The sequence below is a fragment of the Malurus melanocephalus genome, unplaced genomic scaffold (genome assembly GCF_030028575.1).
Source record: "Malurus melanocephalus ecotype Western Australia unplaced genomic scaffold, MMel_1.1 scaffold_20, whole genome shotgun sequence".
Taxonomy (NCBI): Eukaryota; Metazoa; Chordata; class Aves; order Passeriformes; family Maluridae; genus Malurus; species Malurus melanocephalus.
The window spans coordinates 4,160,440-4,183,387 of NW_026623252.1; the positions used below are offsets into that span (position 1 = coordinate 4,160,440).

The 22,948-nt window shown below is 44.1% G+C and overlaps 1 protein-coding gene across 1 annotated transcript in view; it reads left to right on the forward strand.

Moving 5' to 3' along the window:
* The window catches only part of IQCA1 (IQ motif containing with AAA domain 1), a 125,310-nt gene that overhangs the window by 64,040 nt on the left and 38,322 nt on the right, over nt 1-22,948 (forward strand). The window contains exon 7 of the mRNA XM_057389805.1: nt 19,259-19,343. Coding sequence (XP_057245788.1) covers nt 19,259-19,343 — 85 coding nt within the window. The remainder of the gene's footprint in view (nt 1-19,258; nt 19,344-22,948) is intronic.

Consider the following 22,948-nt stretch of genomic DNA (forward strand, 5'->3'; position numbering starts at 1 on the left):
AAAGATGCTTTTGAACAAATTTTGCTGCGGGTAGTAAAAAATAAGCCCAAACTTCCATATTTTATCCTTCACTCTGAAAGGACCGTGATAGAAAATACAATTAGCAGGTATTGTCTTTCACACAGTTACTCTTAGATTACAAAAGCAATGAGCACATATTAAATTTCCCAACTTGTAAGAACTGCTGTAAATATTTACCACTTCCTCTCCACAAGAGAACAGTTTCAGTCATTTCAAGACCCAAACCAGCTTCTTACAAAATGGTTWTAAAAAAGCCAAGAAAAGCAAAACCCAAAGGAATAGACTAAATGAAATTGTTCCAGTTGCTTATATCAATCCTACTGCAGAGAAGAAACAATAATTTTGATATAATACTGCATTTTTTATCCTTACAATCCATCCTTCTGTTTACCTGGGTTGATTTCTGTGGAGCTGCTCTTTTTTGCCCTGCAAATTATTCACTTAAAGCCTTCCAGACTTCCATGTGGCCTTGTGCAACCATACTAGAAAAGAAAGAGAATTGTTTTGAAAGCCTTTTGAAAAAGCATCATTCAGTTTACCTACAGCCCTGCCTTTTTGTGGGATTTTTTTTTTCCAATATAGAGTTCACAAAGCAGGGGTACAAATAATCCAAAATTAGCAGTTGTGGTGATTAWATACATCTGAACCTGGATGGTAATCACTTGACTCCCACACATCCCATCCATCCAATTAACAACAGAGTTTAATATTAAAGTATAGCAGAGCTGGGCTTTTAGCTTCGATTTCCTCTCCTGTTCCAGAGCAAACCCATTTTTCTCTAATTTCACATTTTGGGTTTTGCACTGAATACGCAAAGCCAGCCATCATCTTCTGCACTTTTTACTGTGCATAAACCAGTTCCCAAATTATGACTCTTCTTAGAGTCACCCCTAAAATGAATTTTAAAYAGAGATGGGCAGAAAAGGGAAGAAGGATCTCTTTCTTATCCAGAGAAATACAGCATCTTTGTCTAAGCCAAGGCTTTTCTGACAGAAATCAATACAAAGGATGAGAAATCAAGATGAGGATTTTATTAGCAGAGATGGCCTCCAGAATCACAGGGGAGAGCCTCATGCACGGGCTCTGCCACGACCGCCTCGTGCCCTCGAGCTGTAACAAATTACTCCACAAATTTCTTGGAGGATTTATCCTCCACTGCTCGGAGCTCTGGGGAGCATTTCATCAGTGGCACCGCTGACCTAATAACAGGGGATCTGAGTGATAGCAACTTTTATGGGGGCTGTGTGCTATTCCCACAGATTTGGGGATTGGTTTTCGGGAGGGAGGAGGCGGCGAGGGGTAAATGGGCTTTCATAATAGGTTTACACTTTACTGATTAGCTCTGAATGATCTTCTTGCTCTGCCTGCTGACTCGAGTGCTGTCAGAAAAGGAATTGGCCGAGCTTCATGGTGAGTGAGCRAGACTCCTCCTGAAACAGGGGGGTTCCTGTGCTTTATTTATTCCTTTTGAGCATTCCTGACAGCCAGCCCGGGCTTTGATGCAGAGGGAAAGAGAAAGAAATGGGAAGTGATGGTGTTGTATTTCCCTTTTTTYCCCCAGCCTGTTTTGTGGAGCTGAGTTCACTGCCAATACTGCTGTTCCCTGGGCAGCAGGGGGTGGGGAAGGGGGTGGCAGGATGGAGATGGATGGAAAACATTCCCTTCTTTTCTGCCACTCCTGCAAAAACATTTCMTTCTTTCTCTGCCATTCCTGCAGGGGCATTCCTGCTGTAGGAACCTACAAAAAAAAATGCCTCGTTGCTCTTTGGCACTTGATATTCAGCACAGAGAGGGATGGGTGAAGAGCCATTCTCTTTTCACCTGATGGAAATTGTCATTACTTGATTTCCCTGTCGCCACTAAAGGATTGTCACATGCTCACAAACCACTTGGACACGACATTCCACTTGGGAGCCTCCAAAAGGAACCAGCCAGCAGCAGCTGGGAGCTCGTGGTAAAAATCAGGATGTGGGGATAAATAAATGGTTGTCTGCTAATTCCACCGGATAAAGATGAGCTGAACTGAATTAGAAAGAGATCTGTATCTGCACCATGTTTTCTCATGTCCTCACATTTTCACTGSAGTCAAATGTATCTTTTCCTGCCCTCTTGTGCTTTATGCAGTTTACACAAACCAGATTCTTTAGGGAACAACACAAAACAAGATTCTGCTTCTGAATCCCTCTGCAGTGTTGTGTCTCTTATCCAAACCTTCTAGTTTTCTTTAGGAGAGTGAAGACAAACTTTGAATTCTGGAAATGAAGCTCTGAAAGAGGATGGCACAGCCTTAGGTGTTCTCTGTCCAAATACTTGGGCCRTCTTACAAAAGTAAAGAAACATTATTAGAAGGGGCAATGCCTGGGGGTTTTTCTRTCAATAGTCTCACCTCACTTTTGTGATTGAGCCAGCAATTYCAGGTCTTGCCAAGGCAGTAATCTYYGTATCCCAAYAATCAGTGCTGGTGCAAAGTGCTCTCTGAGTGCCTGTCTCCCCTGCCAAAAGGCCCTTCTGCAGGGACAGCTTCCATTTAACATCCCTCTCCCTCAGCACGGCTCCCAGATGCTGGAAATTTCAAAATCCAGCAGGAACAATCCAGYAAAGCCTGTCCAGGACCCAGCATAAATATCCTGGCAGGCAGAGCGTGCTGAGCTCCTCGCTGCCAGTAGCCRTGGCAGTGACTGAGAGCACATCTGTGGGAACTGAAATGCTGCCTTTGGGCTCCCGGCTGAGACAACCTCCAGGACTGATTAATTAACGTAATTAGGAGCTGTAAACATTAATGGGTAACGTTCAAGCATTTCCTAACACGTTCTTAAAAGCTTCCACTGAGCAGTTATCTGTTGACTAATTTTGGCAGGCATCTTTAGGGCTGGAGGGAGCGAGGGAATGGAATGCAAATRCGCCGCTGGCTCCGGGGAGGAACGAACCAAAGCAAATAACCCACCGGGTTCCTTTAATAGGGGGAAAATAAGTTATCAGAAACAAGAKGATTCTTGGTTTACGACGGGGAGAGTGGAGCCAACAGCTCTGCAACCTGCTTTCCCATCGATTGGAAGCAACTGCTGAACTTGAAAGCCATTTAAAACAAAATAATGACAAAAMAGAAAAACCCTTCAGGCTTTTCTTGGTTATAGGAGCACCACTCTGTCTGTCTGTTAGAAAGTGTGAACCCCACTAATTCCAGARGAGGGACAGCTGTTATGAAGTCCATCTGCAGTTAATCTACTTTACTGGGTGTCCATGGATTTACAGGAGGCAGGGGACACCTCTGGAAGCTTCTGTGCAGTGGCACAAGTGGCTCCTTCGGCGCGAGTGGGGATTTACGAGCGCGCTGACATTAATGGAGGCGGCTCGGTGGCTTTGGGGGGGACCAGCCGGAAACCCCTGGATTCACCCATTTCCCACACTCAGATAAATCTTGGTGGCAGGTATTTGAGACAGCAGGACCARCTGAACCCTGGTGTCACACCTCCAGAGAGGCATTGATAAGATCTGCTTTCATTGATAAGRTTCTGCTTTCTAAATTGCCACCAACTCCAAGATGCATTGTTGTTCCAGCGTGACACTTGGATTTATGATTGCCACCTTTATAGAATGATTAAAAACACACACAAAGGGGTCTTTGCAACCCTGGATTTGCTCATTCAACTCTCCAAATTTCTAAGGGATGAAAACAAGTTTTTTAAAACATCACAGGTGCAAATCAAACTCCCCAAGGGGTTTTTAACATAACAAGTCTTCCTCATGAACTGTYATTTAATCACTAAGTGCACCAATGCTGCACATAAGACAATGTGGTTCCCTTCAGATAGACACTCAGATATCTCAAATCACAAAATCATTAGGGATCCTTCGTAACTGATCTCTCCTTTCCGGGAGACTTTTTGCTTACACTGAAAAGAGAGTCAGGTCCTGATATTATTTAATCATCCTCATCCTAAACACACTCCCATCCTAAYTGACTTCCAAGAGGATTCATAGAAAACATATCATTGGTTTTGAGCCTTTTTCAAGGGTGTTACAGTCAGACAGAATCACAAGGTCTTGTTCCCTGAGCAGTTCCCTGAGCAGTTCACCAACGCAAAATCTGGAAAAAACATTTGGATGCCAGGGCACTTTGGGCTTTCTGCCTATGATGGGGTCTTTCTTCAGCATCTTTTGCTGGAATGCTCAGAACTTCGAGCATCTGTGAGCTCATTTTCACTTCTCCATCATGCACAGTTTGCACTGCATTCCTCTTGCCACACTTGCACAGAAATTATGCAGTAGCACCATTAAAAGCTCATTCAGATCCCAACAGCCACACATCAGCAAAGCCAAAATGAACATGATTCTTCTACAGACCAGTCTCTCCTCTTGCACTTTTCTCTTCAACCTCCTTGCTCCCAAATCACTTTTCCCCAAAAAATCACTTTTTCCCCACCCCGTTCCTCTCCCAGTTTCTGTCTCAGTAATTTTCAGCTGCAGAACTCCAAACACCCTGGTGGGTGTAGACCAAAGTCAAGATTGTCCTCAGCCTGCGGATTTTCAAAGGGATAGCAGAGATATTTCTGTTCTAAAAGGCACCATGACCAAAGAGAAAGGTGAAACTCCTTGTTCCAAATCCTGTGAGCRAAAAGATGGGTGCAATTAGACATTTTTGTTTATTTAGGATAATTATTATGCCTTTAACCATACTGATCCATTCTTACAGACCTGCCCATCCTGATCACTGCTCTGTAGGATCACTCCACACTTCTCACTTTTAGATTTGTAGCACTACAGAAGCAAAACTGACCATTACAACAAACTGAGGTTAGATTCCCTTCCTACCTTCTTCAAATTGCTGCAAGTGACCCACAGATACCCACAGTCCTTTGACCTTGAGGCTAAGCCTCCTGCTTAGAATTAAAGCTCCTAAAAATATTCAYTCCTTTATACACCTGAAAGTCTGGAATCAGCTAAAATAAATAGCATTAGTCTGAGCTGGCCCATTTGCACAAAAAAAATCTGCTTACCAATTAGTTCATTTTCTTAAAGCACTTCATACCCATCTCCATAATACTTAGGAATTAAAAGTCTGGAAATGCAAAGAAAAATGCAGCGACCCCCCCCACCGAGCTTCCCAAGGACACTTGCCAAATRTTGGGTGTATTTGTTGTCATAGATACTCACACAGATGCAAACATCAGTGGCACCCAGGGACTCACACTCACCAGCAGCTTGTTTTAAAGCAGCTCTACATGTTTGAAAGGCAGGATTGGATTTTTTTTTCCTGGAAAGTCTTGCAGTGCCCTTTCAGTGGGTGTGTTAAATCGCTGTCCTCCTCTACTCCTTTCTCAAGCAGAGTCCTAACACAGCAGACTGGGTTTGTGAAGGCAGGAACAGAGCTCTCAGGAACAGGGGGGTGTTTCAAATTGCTAACTGGGGCCTGATGTTCACCTTGGAGCTGGTTTCTCTTCCAGAAATCCAGCTGGATTCCCACTAGGCCAGGCCCAGGGGAGCCTGCTCTGCCRTCTGATCTATTCTTGGTTTAACCAGCAGAGCGTGGCCCTAATCAGTGAGAGAGAAAGGAAGAAGGGAATCAATCCCGAGGGGAAGGGGAAGAGCCCCAGCCCAGCTATTATTTGACTCCACTGTGACAGGGAGAGGTGTCTTCTCCAGCAAGTTAATACAGAGCAGGAGGAAGAACCAATTTTCCCYGCTTCCCCGTCCCCAACAAGCAAAGGCGCGCGAAGATCCACTGGGAAACGAGAAGCAGGTAAAGAAAAAAGCACCAGGAGTCCCACTGGTGCCTGGCAGAAGCGCTGAAGAGCCGATGGCTGGCAGAGGAGAGGTGTTTAATGGATATTCTGGGAAGAGAAAGACTCAGKCAAGGCTCAGAACTCAGAAGAATCAAAACGAGCATGAAGCGCAGAGCAGTGGCTCCCAAGCTGCAGCCCCTGCTCCACAGAAGGATCTCTTTGGAGAAGCAAGCAGAGGAGGTGGAAAAGGCATTTTCAGCCTTGGCTCTGTAGAATGCAAAGAAAAAAGGAGGCAAGTGGGGTAAAAAAGAACCGTGGCGTGGACTGACATGAGCAGAGCAAAGGGAGAGCAGGAACAGTCGTGAGGAGCTGGAGAGGCAGAATCAGAGGAGGAGGGATGAAAGAGGCATAAAACTGGGGAAAAAAAAGCCCCCTATGAGTTACCATTTTGAAAAACAGGCACAGTTGGGACCAAAGAGTGGCAGAAAATATCAAGAGTTTCCAAGGCAAAGACAAAAGAGCGCTTCCCAAATGCCTTTGCCAGCAAGTTCAGGTGAATATTAAAAAAAAAAATAAGGTTTGATTGCCAAGAGGCCAGATATGAATATGGAGAAGATGAAGGAATCGAGTTATGGCTGGGAATGTGGCTGTGGATGACAGCCTGTCATTCTTTCTCCCAAGAGGAGAGGGAGATATTTAATTCTGAATTCCAGTTGGTTCCCTGTTTTCCCTGGCAGTGGGATATTCCAGTGTGCACCCTGGAGACCAGAGCAGTGGAATTCCTGATGGAAAATGAGGCTGGTTCAGGACACTGCAGCTCCAGTGTGCCAGCAGGGTTATTTAACAGGCTGCTGACAAGTTCCTGAAGGGCTGAATTCCAAGTGAATTCCACATCCAGGAAGCTTTCATCATCTAGCAGACAAAATTCCAGGCTTACACTGCAAATTGAACRAGGAGGAGTTGAGGGAGCAGAGGGGGACTGGCCACAGGAGCAGCGTTTATCCCATAAACCTCCAGATTTTCACGGTGGAATAGCTGGAACGGGCTCTAGGTGACAGCAGAACACCGACTGYGATCCTAGGGCTGGGAAACACGTCAAGGGCACGCGAGACAAAGCTTTTTGTAAAAATTTGAGTTGATTATTTCCCCTAAGAGGCACYAGGCTGGTAAGTGTGGGTTGGTGAGCACCTTGGGAAGCTCTTCCCAGGGCAAAATTCCCATCAGAGCTGCTCCATCCAAGTCCTGTAGTGGGGCTGAATCTCAGTTCAAGGCTGGAGGGTTTGATGACAGAGTTTCTCTGGGCACAGCAAGAACTCTCCTGAAACCTGAGTCGCATCCATTCCTTCCAGAGCCAATGTGTTTCAGTTTTCCTGGGAAKTTCAGCGTGGGGGAGATCAGTCAGACTCCATCAAGCAGGTTGTTTTTATTACCCAGGTCAGAGTCCAGGGCTTTTAAGTCTTGCTGCATTTCAGTCCTGTGCGGAGACAACAGAAGTTCTAATTATTTATAGGAATTTACTCTAAAAACAGCCAGCTGTTATGGTTTTTGGGTTGTGTCAGGCAGACTTAGGATCATCCTAGSCTGGATAAAAGACATTTCACTGCATGTAAGGGAGTTTACTGGGTCTTCTTAGGCTCTGCTTGTACAAAATAACCATAACAGCAGTAATAATAACTGAATCAGTAAGATCTTGTGCCAAATACAACCTTGTTTGATTTTCTCCATCCCTGGAAGTGTTCAGGGCCAGGCTGGATGGGATTTGGAGCAGCCTGGTCTAGTGGAGGGTGTTCCTGCCCATTTCATGGAACAAGATGAACTTTATGGTCCCTCCAATCCAAGCCATCCTGTGATTCCATGATTTCAGCAAAGAGTATAGATCCATAAAAGATCTGGTTCAGTATTAACTGAGACATTTATGGAATAGCAGGAAACTGCCTGGCCCTGAAATCTGTTCAAACACTCCTCTGTCTCTTCCCAGRGCCCCTTACTGACTCAGTAATCCTTCGGTGGCTTGGAAAGGAAGTTTACTCTCCTGCTTTGTGCTCCCCATCACACAGGGAAAACAGCTCTTCCCAGATTTTTTTCTGGAAAGCATCTCTAATCCTACAACCAGTCCTGAAGATGCTGGTTTGAAGCATGGCTGTGAGTTGAAGGCTGCAGTCTGTGTAGCTGCAGGAGTCCTCAAAGTATTCCAAGAGAAAACACAATTGCTCCGAGGGAGCGAATTCCAGCGCCAGAACTGTGCCATGTGCTTCCATGAGCTTCCCATCACAGGCTCAGYCCTCAGAGCTGCTGCAGAGGGGGTAATTCTATGTCCAGAAAATCCTTCCACCTTCATCCGCTGCTGGGAAATCACATCTCACACAGGGGTTTGTTCCATGCCTTGCTAGGCTGGCAGTGCCTTGGGAATGAGCGGGAGCAAAGGTGGGAGTGGCTCATCCCGGCCTCTCCCACGTGTGTGTGCCTGAATTCCCTTCCTGCCCAAGCCCARACTTCCCAATCTTTGCCTGAGGGAGCTCTGCTCTCCGGCACTGAGGCCATCCCAGACTGCTGATCCTTTGGAGAGCCCCGTGAAGYAACGCAGCCACATCTCCAGGCCTGGAAAACAACACAAACAACATCATTGGGCTCAAAGATGGAGTGAAGCTGCCCTGCAGGGCTCCTCTCCAAACTGCGCTTCCCAGCCTGCCTCGCCTGTTCCACCACTTTGGGGAAATCACTGTCTTTGGGCTCTCTGCTTCTTCCAGGAGCAGGCTCCAGCTCCARATTCCCAGGGAATATTTCCTACATCCCTGGTTCTCCAGCCTCTTGGCCACGTTGCCAGCAGCACCGACCCCGTCTGCCGAAGAAATTATTCACAAGCACGTTATTAAGCCATCTTTTAAATTAACAATAATAAAAAAGCTGCACTTGGTGCTTTTTTTTTTGGGTTTTGTTTTTGTTTTTGGTTTTTTTTTTTAATTAAATCTGAGTGTATCCCACTAAAAGATTCAGTCATTTGGAGAGGCAATGCCAGATTTGTACCAAAGGTGTTCAACTCTATCCGTCTGCACAATTCCAGCCAATTTCCAGGAGACTGCAGATCATACACCAAACAGGTAAAAGACCAGAGCACTCTGATTTTTCTCTCCCAAGCTAAAAAGGTGAGAGTTAAGGAACTTGGCATCTCCAGGCATTGCAGTGTGTTTCTTGGACTGCAGAGATGACTGGGGTTTCGAGCTGAAACCTCTGATAAATGGCTGCTCTTAATACCACGCCTGGCTTAGAGCTGAGCTCATCTGGAATGTTTCTCCCTGTCTTTTCCCACACTTTTTGAATGCCAAAGCGGAGGTTTTAAATTATTTTTCTTTCTGGTGAGCCTCTCTGGTTCTTAGCATTGACCAGGAGCCTAAACATCTCTAATTTTATAGATGGATTCTGCAACTTTCTCACTTTTCCCCTGGTTTTACGCTCTGTGCACACCTGAAGGGGATTTATTCCAACGAGGCTGCATGAGCCAATTGGGATGAACATGGAAAAATCAAGCACTGTGACTGCTTTCATCTGCATGAAATTGCCTCAGATTTGTCGTTAAATAATTCATTTATACTTTTGACACAAACCACAAAGAACCAGATCCCTTGGCATGGATGAGAAGCTGTCCCTGATCCRTGAGTGTTCCCTGGGGCACAAGAAGGCCAGTGGGATCCTGGGTGCATCAGGAAGAGCATTCCCAGCAGGTCAGGGGTGATCCTACCCCCCTGCTCAGCCCTGGGAGGCACATCTGGAGTGCTCTGGGTTCCTCATGACAAGAAGCTCCTGGAGCAGGTGCAGAGGAGGCTGTGGAGGTGAGGAAGGGATGGGTGCATCTCTGAAGAGGAAAGGCTGTTTGGTCTCACGAGCAGAGGGGACCTCATTCATGTGTATAAATATCCCAAGGGTGAGTGCCAGAGGATGGATCCAGGCTCTGCTCCATGGGGCCCAGCAATGGGACACRAGGAACAGCAGAAATCGATGTCCAGAAGTTCCACCTGGACATGAGGCAGAACTTCTTCACTCTGCAGTGACCAAGTGTCCAGAGGGAGTGTGGAGATTGCATTACTGGGGATATTCCAGAGCTRTCCAGACACAATCCTGTGCCCTGTGCTCTGGGATGATCCTGCTGGAACAGAGAGGTGGGACCTCACTGTGGTCCCTTCCAACCTGACCYATTGTGGATCTGAGCAGTGACAGAGAAAGCAGTATTTGGTTATGTTTTTAAAAGCTTCAGAATGTGACATTTTCAGCTGCTCCTTCCCCACTGACATTTTCCCTCTGCGTCACAAGTGCTTTTCAAGGTAGTTCAGTCTCAGCTGCAAATTGTGATTCCAGTCTTGAATGGATCATCAGGCCACTCTCCAGCAGGAACACGATGCCTGACGAAGCTGATCACACACCGTCCTTTACAAACTCCTGAAGTTCRATCATGGGCAGGCAGTGGGTCACGGGGACTGTGATCCATGAGAGGGACAGCCATGACACCGTGGCTGAGGAGCATTTCAACTCAGGGAGCAAAAAATGAGTTACAGCAGCCTGGGCTATGCTTCTGCACCAGTATCACCAGTGTAAGGCAGACACAGAACTGCTGAAATGTCTCTGATGCCACCTCGGATCCACCCATCTTCATGATGCAATCCCAATGAAAATCACACAATTTAGTCACAATCTGGRTTTTTTAAATCACCATATTTCTCCTATATGCTGTACTACCCTTTGGGGAAAGGGTGGATCGAAGCACAGAGCTGCTCTGCTCCTTTCAGGCTCTTAATCCCCAATTTTCCTGGCAGACATAAAGGGTGTTGGTGYTGCACAGCACACCTATGAACCCAAGAGCACTGAATTTATTGTGCAYGCACAAAACTCTCCATCCAGCACCTGAACAACAGTTTCAGGTAGAGCCTGGTCCTTCCAGGGAGCTTTTAATCAGCCCTTGAATAATCCCCTTGAAATGCCTCAGCCACTTTTCACAGCCATGTGGTGGCAGGAGGTGTAAAACCATTTCAGAACAAGGAGGAAGGCAAACTCCTGGGAGAGGCCCCACAGAGCTGAGGTGCAAGGGATGCTTTTCCAGGTGGGTGACCCATCTAGGACACCATTTTTGAACCCTCTCCAGAGCATCATCTTCAGTTTTAAGCGASAAGCCATGGCAAGGCAGCCAGGTTAGAGCTTCTTCCCCTCCTGCAGAGATGTATTTTGGTCCASCTCGACTTCTGAGAAGCAAAAACAATCGCTCCAATTTCTCATAAACAAATCCCATAAGACAAAATGCTCTCTCATACTCCGCTCCAAATCCCAGAGAAACTTGTGATATTGGAGGGCGAGTTATTTCTCTTGGCTGGCTTTGCTAGAAGAAATGGCATGCTTTATTTTCCTCTTTACAGGATTCATATTGTGTTAATAAAGTCCTGTTGATTCCCTCTGGCTGACTCTGCAGGAAAACTATTCTCACAAAGCTCCTAGTCTGGGTTAAAGTAATCTTGCTTAAAACTGCCCATAATTGCTTTGGTCTCTCAAGTTTAATGCTGAGCACTGGAAATTCTGCCAAATTTGAGTTGGGATTGGGCAGGAGAAGCTGACCAAAGGTAAGGAATTCAGTAAACGCGAGAGGAATGTGACTTTGAGCCGGCTTCTGTATTCTTGACCTTGCTCTGAAGAGAATGGAACGAGATGAGAAAATCAAACCAGATGAGAGTTTAATGGGAGCTGCGCGCTCCAGAGGGCTCATTATTCCATCAGCCAAGGCCCCCGGATCTGGAGCAGCCCCCGAGGGCAGCTCTGCCTCTGCTCACCCCGCTCACCCCRCTCTCCTCGCTGCTGGCTCGGCAGGACCGCATTCCTAGAAAGGCTGGAGACACTGGAAACCAGCTTGGGGAAGGAGCAGGAGTAGCCCTCCAACCTTGGATTCAATCCCTCGAGGAATGCAGCTCCAGTATGACAGAATGGTCAGCAACTCCAAAAGAGGAGCAAACGCACTCCAGGAACTTCAGACCTGGAAAACCAAACCCGGGGGCCGTGTTGGATGGCAGTTTTCCCTCCAGGGACAGGGATGGGACATCCAGGCTTCCTTGGTTTCATGGGAGATGCTTTCAGTGGTACTGCAGAAAAACCAAAAACTCTCCAATATTGTTAATGTTAGAAAGTAAAGGCATTGCTTTATTTTCTGGCCAAGATGTTGTTCTGGCYAGGATGTGCCACAGAAATCATCTCATCCACACACGGCCCTGGTGTGCAGGAAAAATCATTCCATGGCACATGGATTTTACAAGATTTCCCCCAAAATTTATCCAGTCAAAATCCATAGAATTTTATTGGTTTAATGTTCATTGGTCCAACGTTGTGCAGTTCTCAGTATTTGGGTTCCTGTTGGATCTGGATTTCTTTGCCTCTGATGCTGATCAGCTCCTTCTCATATCTCTTTTTCCATTCCAGGTGTTTCTGACCATGCCAGGGGTGAGGTTTGGGGTTGATGTTTTTTTTTTTAACAACCCTTGATGATCATTGTTTTTTATTTTTTATGCTTTTTCTGCTCTGTTGAGCTGTGAAGCTCCTCAGGCCTCACCTGGTGAAACAAAGCCCTGCAAAGAAACTTCCAACACCTTTCCCCCGGGGCAAAACCCAACAAAATCTTTGTCTAAAGTTACATTAAAAAAAAATTAAACTGGTCTATTTTCCAGCATTACTGCACACCTCACACCAGGTTCACCAGCAGCTCTGCCCAAGGATGCACTGCACTGCAGGAGTCAAGCCAAAAAACCCTAAATAACCTTCCAGGGATCTGCTTTCCAGTCCCTTTAATCTTCTCATTTCTATGCCATGGTGGGTACATTTGATGTCCTCCAGGTTGGTCTAAGCTTTCAGCAGAGCTCAGTTGGTACCAGCTCTTGCAAAGCAGTTCAGTGTTATCAGGATGTGATTTCTCCCAACCCTCAACTAATTCAAATTTGAGCTCTGCGAAAACTTTGGGCAACGTTTTTTGAGTGTGTGGAGGGACATCAAAATCAGATCACCAGAACATTTTATGAGTGTCAATATTACAAAATTTTTCTTCTCATTGTAGTAGGTTTTCTTTTAACTTAAGCTAATTTGGAAGAATAAATCTTTTTGGTTTTCCTTGGCATTATTCATGCCCAAACTGCCTTTTATTTCCATTCAAAAACCTTGGAGTAATTTGCAGTGCTACCATCTGTGTCTCCAGTTATTTCAAGGAGAAAACCCATTGCCATTTTAAACTAGGATTGATTTGTCAGAATTTGGAAGGTAAAAAAAAAATTTAAAAAATCTTTTTCCCCCCATGGTTTTTACAGCAGGAATCAGGATAACCCTGGCAGAGTAAGCTCATGCCCCAATGTCTCAGAAGGGGAGCAGAGATTCCCATTTTTCCATTGCRCTAATTACCTATTGCTACCCCTAAAAGACAAGAAGGATTCTGGAAAAAAAGGTAATAACTTCATGACAGAGCAGAACAGACTCTTTCACTGTAAGAACTCAAGCAGCTCATGAACAGGGTTTTATTTTAACTTAAGGTGTTATTAGAAGAATTAGTCATTTTGGTTTTCCTTGGCATTATGAATGCCCAAACTGCCTTTTATTTCCATTCAAAAATCTAGGATTAATTTGCAGTGCTGCCATCCATTGCCATTTTAAACCAGGAATGATTTGTCARAATTTGGAAGGTAAAAAAAAAAAAAAAAAATTAAGAATAGTGGTTTTCCCCCATGGTTTTTACAGCAGGAATCAGGATAACCAGGAGTCCTGGCAGAGAAAGCTCATGCTCCAGCCTCTCTGAAGGGKAACAGAAATTCCCATTTTTCCATTACCCTAATWACCTATTGCTACCCCTAAAAGAGCAGAAGGACCATGGAAAAGGTWATAACTTTATGACAGAGCAGAACAGACTCTGTCACTGTAGGAACTCAAGCAGCTCATGAACAACTGCACTGGGTCAGCCAAAGGTCTACCTTTCCTGGCCAGTAACAGCACGTGTAATAAAACTATCAGGGAGAATTACCACATTCCTCATTCAGCTCTGTCCCCTCCAACAACTGTTCCCAACKATGACTTGGCTTTGAAGTTCCCTTCTCCCATTTCAGATCTGAGGCAGGCGCTGGGGACCCAAAAGACCGTTCTAATTATGATAGTTGCTATAATGAAGGAGATCACATTCCCCACAAACTCTGCATCCTCCTTCCTCCATGGGAACGCTTTTCCTTGTGCATTGTTGGCCTCACAACACTTGATCATCAGTTTTCAAAGCTGAATATTTATCCACAACAATGGAGTTTCTGATCCTCCAATTACCCTCTGCTGAAACACTTCCATGCATAACAAGCACACGTACAAGCAAACACTTGGAGGATCAGGACCTGAGATAAAGCATCAGTTGTAATGTGTCTGTGTCCAAACTCATTAAAGATGATAAGAAGCCTGTGGAAATCAATCTTGCTTTATAAGTAATTCTGTATTTGCCCAGGTTATTTTTTCTGGAAGCGATTTTCAAAGAGCTAAAGAAAGCACACACACACAAAGGGGAAAAAAAAAACCTGCAGCAAAGACACCTAAAATAAATCAGCACTGCTGTTTAAGCAGTCTGAGAGAATCTGTATCAGGTGGGATTACAGAAATAGACAAGAACTCAAAACTAATGAGCGTTTTCTTTCTTTAAAGAGTCCCCCCCTCTTTGTTTGTGTCCCTTTTCTGCACAGAACACTCCTCTGTCCCTCCACTCAGAGCATACACCATCATTCATGCCTCCTCTTCTGCACACAGCCCACATCCTTTCTTCCCCTGAGAAGAGTTAAACACTCTTGTTCCTCCAAAGAACCATTTATTTTTCCTGACAAGGCCTTTTATGCAATTAGCTCGAGAAGCCATAGCCAAAAAGAAAGAATAACACATGTAAAACCAGGCCAGAGAACAGAGTAGGTAGGAACTTGTTGAGTCTATTACCAGGCAAAATGTTTAAATCAATGCTGCGTCCTCATAAATCAAAAGCCATATTGAGCCTTAACTACAACCATCCCTGAGCAATGCGGAATGGGGAGAAAACTCTTAAAAATTTATTTGAAGCTCCTGGATCGAGGAGGGGAGGAAGCAGCAGATGAGACAAGCGCAGTGTAGGGTCATCTCCCAGACAAAGAATTTATTTCACAGGTGAGAATGGAGTGTTCAGGGCTGAGCAGAGCCTGCCAATCACACCGACTTGTCCCAGTCTGGTGGTGATTTGGAGACATTAGAGAAGCATTTGAACCTAGTTAAAACTTGGACATTTATGTGGGGTTTGTGCCCGTAACAGATATTGAGCCCAGAAGAGCCAGAACTCTTTGCTGCAGATCAGAGACAAAAGGATTTGCACTGCAGACCATAAAAGATCATTCTTTTTCAATTACACTTGACAGGTCTGAATTATTATAAGAGGAATGGGTTTGGAGCAGGAACAGTGAACCACAGAGCTTAATGTAATTTGAGAAACAGCACAAAAACCTCATCACATCCTTTYCTTTTTCAGCTGGGAGTGCAAGATCATATCTTTTCACCCCTCCATCCTTGTTCATCCCCTTACTCTTCCACTTGAGCTGCTTTGATTCAGATTTAGGGCCCCCATTCATCCCCATTAGATGGATTTTCTGTAAAACTGTTTTCCAAACCCATGCTCTGCTTCCGTTGACAGGATTTCACTGCTTTCCAGAAAAGTGATGGATTTCTCACATCCCAAAGTTTCTAAAGGCCCCTTCTTCACCAGCATCCTTGTCAGCACAGAACCCTTTAGCAGTTGTGTCAAAGCAGTGGCTCTGACCCAAAGAAGGATCTTTTTGCTGCTGTGAACTCCAGCACTCCCCATTTTTATTTCTCCTGCCAAAAGCGGGTTGYTTTTCAGTGCCTGGGAACACACAAGGAGCTGGTCACCCACAGCACCCATCCCCAGCAGGTTTTGGGTTCCCGAGGGTGTGAGGGCCTCTCTAGGCTTCTTCTAGGGTTTTTCTCACAAGGTAGAGTTTTTTTCCTAGCCCTGTCCTTCCACCTCTCCTTATTTACTTCTGTTCAGCCACCACGTCCAGACCCACCCAGCGATTTTATAAACTTCCTTTGTTCCTTTAGGCAGTTGGTTTTACTAGAACTGCATCCTCCATAAGAAATCCAGGACAATTTGCTCCTGCTCTTRCTTGCAGTCCTTAACACATTGTCAGCACTCCCTCTGAAGCAATCACACAGAAAATAAGAGCTGCTTCTTCCAGCTCTGGCATTTACACATTTTTACGAGATGCTGGAAAAGTACCATTGGATCTTTCTTCCCCCTGCAAATGCTGAGACAGTAATAAGTAACAGATTCACAGAGTTCTGACTCGGATCGAGGTGTTTCTGACATGTACCATGTCTTTCAAATACATTACACACTCTAATGCTCCTGTTATCAGGAGCTTAAAGTTTTTACGTTCTCTTCTCCCCATCAGCAGTGGAACCAGGGAGGATTCCCACCACAAAGTTCCCAGTAAAACAAAGCAGCCTGCTTTGTTGGGGCTCCACTTGGGACAMCTTCTTCCATCTCCTCGATTCATTTTCTTACCCTGTCATTGCCTCTAATCGTGAATATTTCAGTGTTTCTGGGAAATTTCAAAAGGGAAAGGCTGTTAAAAACTATTTGAACAAATATTATCGTCAAAGAAGCTCAAAATCACTCCACAGTGTTTGGGAGTCTTTCCCAATCCAAGACCTGCTCATGGGACATGTGTGGTGGGACCTTCTTGAGCTATAAATGATGTGCAGCTTATCTGATGGCCCAAAGATACAGGAATTTAAAATTATGAAGTGGTTTGGGTTAGAAGGGACTTTGAAAATCATTTCATCCCACCCAACACCTTCCACTGTCCCAGGTTGCTCCAAGCTCCATCYAACCTGACCTGGTGCCCTTCCAGGGATGGARCAGCCCCAGCTTCTCTGGCTGCTCATTTAATCCTGGTGTTTCCAACTGCAAACCCAAGAGTTTAGGTCCAGTTGAATCCAAATTAACATCTTAAGACAAACGTACAAGACAACCCGTTGTGGTGGCTTGGAGTAGAACACTGCCAGAAAGTGAAGGGGGGAATGAAAATTGAGATTCATTACGTTTAAAGTGGACTTTTGACCAGGAAGATGAATGGCTACATTTTTCTGGGCAGATTTATGGGCCAAATGAAGCCCTGGTTTAACCTCTGAACTCGAAGGGTTTCATAAAGGGAGGAATTTGCCTATCGGGGTCATGCATGTGAATTCCCAGGCATTATGAGATTGAAGCTGTGGTCATTTCCACTGAGAAGAGAAAGAGGAAAACCAACAAGAAAGGGCAATAAGATCACTGCTTCCAGATCATCAGACAGCGATGGATGTGCTCAAGGAAAAAGCAGATCCCCTGGAAGAATTAGAACATCAAAATAATGTGGTACTGTCTGCTCTCAGGTCACTGATGACCACAGAAAATCACAACCTCAACCAAAAATCCCAGTTATCCCTGACTGCTTGATGAATGCCTGATGCTCTTCCCATGAAAAAAATGTACTCTGCCTTCTCCTCACCTCATTTTTTGACATAAGCACCTGCTGCAGCTGCTACATAAAAAGGTGAGAGGAAAAAAGATGAGCTGCATCAGCTGGGAAGAAAAGAATCACACAGAAAATATAGATTACAAACTAGAAGCCCCTTCTCAAATTCAGAATATGGCAGAATTTCAGAATATGGCAGAATATGGCAGCACTCAGATCTACTCATCATACATACCCAAATATCATAGAMYGGTTTGGGTTGGAAGGGACCTTAAAAATAATCTAATTCCAACCCCCTGCCATCTCCAAGAGCTGTAAATGATTTAAAAGTGAAAGAGTGAGTGCAAATATTGAATGTGACATTAATAAATATTTGAAGCTGGCCCTGATCTCGTGTTCAGTGGGCTCCCAGCTGGTTCTTCACTCCCAGTGCGTTTGCCTTTCCTTCTTCCCAGCTGGCACTGAAGTAGCAACAGCCTCAAGGACAGATTTTGAGACATTTGTTACTGTAAAACAGACTTGTGGCAGCATTTAAGGCTGCATTGAACCTAAAACTGAGCTATTTTCTGGCTGTCTGTTAAAAATGGACCACAAGCTAACATGAAATAATAGATTCTGCAGCATTTTGAGGCCAAAATTCCATTCTTAATGGTTTTTTAAAAAGCACCCTGACAATGACAGCCCTTTGTTGATGCAGGCTGGTTTCTGGGAACGCAGTGAGCAAGGATCTGCATCTGTTTGCGCAGAGAACTTGTAATTGTGGAACGAGTCAGAGCTTCCAAGCACAGATGAATGTTTGTTGATTCTGCCCTAATTGGTGCTGCATTAATACCAGCCAGAGCTCCCAGTCCTACATGCGGTGCAGAAACAGAACAGATGCTCCGTTCCAAACATCTCAACTTAAAACTGAGCCTGCAGCTTAACAGCAGCCCAGGAAAGTCCCTTAAGGTCCCAGTTGTTTCTGAGAAAATGAAAGTCATTTTTAGGAACGGTGTTGACCTTCCTGAGCTCTTTTCTCCTCCAGGGAAATTTAATTTCATTTAGAGGAAACATTATCATGCTGTTTGAAAGTAGCACGAAGGTTTTTCTGCACTGTTAGAATTTTTTTTGGAACAGAAAAGCCTTGCTGATGTTACCAARCAAACAGAAAATCTTGCTGATATATTCCAACAAGCAACCAAAAGGGAATGAAGTGAAAGGGCCTTATCAGTGTAAATGGCCTCTGGGTTGAAGTCATTATTTGTATCTTTTAATCTCTTTCTGAAAGCTCTGGAAGCTCCCTGTGTTATCCATGAAACCTTCCCACAAAGTTTTATCGACTTCATGAATTAGCATATTTATTTAGAATTCTTCAATAAGAATTTAATCAATGAAGTCATGTTTCTTTATTTTAAATAATGTRTTATCCATGAAACCTTCCCACAAAGTCACTCAYTGCCCTTTCACAGCTTCCCTCACCATCCCGTCGTGCAAGTCCATTGGAAGTGGGAGAGTGGTAATCCTCACATGGAAATACAGTCTGGGACTGGCAGATTAAAACCTGATTTAAGTGAAATAATTTGTCTCTAAAAAAAAAAAAAAAAAAAGTTAAGCTGGATGTTTGGATGTTGAAAGTGGAGAGTTGGGCTGTGGACATAAAATCAGAGAATCTCAGAATGCTTTGGGTTGGAAGGGACCCTAAATTTCATCCAGTTCCACCTTCCACTATCTCAGGGTGCTCCAAGCCTCGTCCAACCTGGCCTGGAACACTTCCAGGTATAAACAATTTAATCTACATCTCTCAGCTAGGAAATAACATCCAGTCCTAAGGAATTGCAGCTCTTGATGGACTGTGTGATAAAGATATGGATTGCTAATTGCCTTCATTAATTTACAGGACAAAAAGCCGCTGCCATAGGAGGCTTCCCCACTATCCAACATCTTTATCAGCCAAGTGAAAAAAGATGGATTTTAATTCCTGTTCCACTTTTGTTTCTCACACAGGCATATCACAGGCAGGTTTCCTGACTATCCCCCTGAGCACGCAGGCGGTTCCAAGGCTATTCTCATTGAAAAACATCCAGAGCAGGTACTGTTCCCCTTTTACTGAAAAAAAACTTCGTGAGGTTGGAGAAGGAATTGTCCCAAAATGTCTGTTTATTTAAGCAGCAATTTTYCCTAACAGTGACTCTAGTTCTGCAAGAACTTAATGGTTAAAAACTTTTTGTTGCAAGGGAAAGGATGGGGTTTTTTTCAGGGTGTTGCCAGTCAGGTGCCAAAATCTGTTCCCTTTCAGGCTGTGCAGCTGTTTACTTGATGGAAAGTTTTTAATTATGAGATCAGATACAGTTAAGGGGATAAAAGKGTTTTATTTTGGTATTTCAATGGGATTTCAGGTGTATGGCTCAACAGAGTGGAAAGTGTCRCAAAATGCACATTGTGCATAATAGGTATACAAGTTTAATAGACTTTATAAATTAGCATATTTATTTAGAATTCTTCAATAAGAATTTAATAAATAAAGTAATGTTCCTTTATTTTAAATAAAATTTTTGGGGGGGTTGAGGTTAGAGTTCAGTTTACACAATATGTTTTAGAGAGAAGGCTTCAACCAAGGTTGGAGATCTAAACTTGAGATAGCATGGGGCATATTGATTTTTTACTGAGGTTGTTTGGTCTTTTTTCTAAGTAGAACTTTTTAATTAAGTTATAATATTAGGTTATAAGAGTTATAAATATGTAGGTTAAGGGTACAGGGGTACATAATGGRTACAGAAAATGTTTAAAAGGGTCTATAAAATATATAAAAGGGTCYGTGAAGGGTATATAAAAAGGCAAAAATCATCAGGCATCACAGCCACTTAACCACAACTGAAGGTGCTCAGGTGATGGACGAGAAGTAGAGAACAAAATAGGGAACAGTTTCTTATTCAGACAGGCCTCAGCCTTGATTTACTGCCAAGGCTCATTAAGCAAATTGAACATCCCAGCGAAGGAAATATCTGAGTTTATCTGACATATTCTTGTTGTGAACTCTGTTGTTTTTCCTGGTTAAGTCCCTCTCCTGATCCCTGTGGCTCATGGCAGTGGCTGATAATCTGCTCCTCTGATCATTGGGATGTCCTGCAGGGAAAGTGATGAAGCCCAGCTGAAGATCCAAGCGGGATCACGAGCCTGGAGGGGGAAAACAGGAAATCCTACACACACAGGAGCAGGGTTTGGCCCCTGAGTGAACCAGTGGGCTGGGCTAGGAAAACTAGGAGGTCAAAACCTGAATTCTGTGGTCCTTAAAGCTCCTCCACCACATCTGCTGCATGAATTTTCTCCAACTCTGACACAGGAAGGGTAAAAGAGGATTTTTATACAATCACAGAACAGTTTGGGTTGGAAGGGACCTAAAAACCATCCTGTTGCAACCACCCTGTTGCCTTCCACTAGCCCAGATTGCTCAGAGCCCCATCCAGCCTGGCCTTGGATGCTTCCAGGGWTGGGGAATTTTGGATTCAATCCTCCCTGTTCAGGCAGGCAGAGTGAGGGAGAGCCTCGGTGAAGTTTTCAGCCTCTAAAGCAGAAACACGGGCCAGAGTCAAGGTGGCTTTGTTGGCAGGAGCAAGTGGGACTTGTTGCTGGAGAAGGGTTTGGGGAATGCGATGCCATCAAGGAAGAAAAAGCTACTAGGAATTATTCTGAGCAACACTGGGTATGGAGGTAGATTCTGGAGAAAGGGATTTAACCTTCCTGTCTAGCTTTCAATTCCCACCTTCAGCTGTTTTGTTGCCTTTCCTGAGCATCTGCTTTTTCTTTGTGTGAAAAAAATGGAAGCCAAAAGTCTGGAGAAGTTGTTTTACTGCTTGGTTTCCCTGCACCCTGAAACAAAACAAAAACCTTCATCTATTTTTTTCTAACAAATTTTCACTAGCAATTATCTGATTTGCACCAATTTTGGGGCTGTTTTTTTCTCCCTTTGTGTGTCACAACCTTAAGGGATCTCCAGAGAAAGTTCAGTGCAATCACAGTTTTACCTGAATATCACACAARTAAAACATTTTTAGTTCCCACCTTCAGCAGTTTTGTCACCTTTCCTGAGCATCTGCTTTTCCTTTGCATGAAAAAAATGAAAGCCAAAAGTCTGGAGAAGTTGTTTTACTGCTTGGTTTTCCTGCACCCTGGGAAAAAAAAATCTTAATCTATTTTTTTCTAACAAATTTTCACAAGCAATTATCTGATTTTCGCCAGTTTTGARGCCTTTTTCTCCCTTTGTGTGTCRCAATCTTGAGAGATGTCCAGAGAAAGTTCAGTGCAATCATGATTTTATCTGAATGCCAAACAAGTAAAACATTTTTAGTTCCACTGAGTCAGCTGCATATTGAAAGCCCCTAAGGCCACTGGGGTTTGTTCCACTCTGCTCTACTGGGCAACATAGGAGAGGAAATGCTGGCCCCTTGAAGCTGATGGGAGTTTTGTCCTTGACTCCAGCGSGGACAGGAGTTCACCTCTTGTCTGTGTCAGCTCCTGTGCAGGGGTTGGTTACTCCCAAGTCAAACTCCATGAAAAATCCAGACCGAAATGTATTTAAAAAACGAGCATTTTATAAGGCTTCGGTAAAGACACTTTGGGGAAAATAAAATACAAATTAATCACGTCACGAACCATTGCTGCATTATGATCCATTCTATATTTCCTGAGCCTTTGACAACTCTGACCTTACTTGACTTTGTAATGTTGCTGGCCTTCTGCACAAACTGCTTCTGTGACATTTTACAAATCCCYCTCCAAAAGATGTGCCAGAGACATCCCAAAGCAGAGTTCTTGGTGCTGCTTTAAAAGAAAAATAAGTGCTGTCCCTTGACTGAAAAGAAGCTTTTTCTACTTTCCTCTTGAAGAGAATTTTCACATTCCAGGACATCAGCGTAATCTCCCTGCATCTGTTCCAGATTTCTGTCCCTGATGGTTTTTTATGTTTTGCTCCACAGATAATCATCAGATGTGACAATTTTTAGCTTTGCCCTTATCCYGCTGCCAACAAAATTACCGTCTTTCCCTGTAATTCATTAAGTCTCATCGCCATGAAAAGAAGCCAAGAGAGTTGCCATTTAGCAGGCACTTCCCCCTCTCCCAGCTCCCCTTCATTTCCAATATTAAGTAACATTCAAAAAAAAAGGAAAAAGTGCCAGAGAAGGACTCAAAGCTTTCAGATACTTTGATTATTTCAAGTTAAATGTGAAGGAGGAGGGAAAGTGTGCTTGGCCTCTGTTAAATTACACAAAAAATGAAAATACTCACCTGTAGAGAGCAATCCACCTTCCCTAAAAAAACACACCAAAAACCCTACATAAAGAAAAAACARTTCCTAGATTCCAAAATAACTTCTTGCTGTAGAATTAATTTTCCAAGAGAGAAAATTTTCCCTGCAGGAGCACTGGGCTGTGGCTCATAAAGTGTTTGTGTTCAAGCTGGTGTTGGAGCCAGGCTCTGAGGCTGTTCTAGCTGGAGATCCAGAATTCCCAAACTCACTCTATCCCTGCTTTTCTTTCATGCCCACAACTCTAAAAGAACGGAATTTCAAGGAAGGTCTTCTTTCAAGGAATAAAGGAAGGGTTTATTCCTGAAGAAGAACATTCACCTTGAGTATCACTCAGCTGAGACATTTTCATTCATGGACTTAGCACTGGTTTAGTGCCCAGCTCTTTCCCC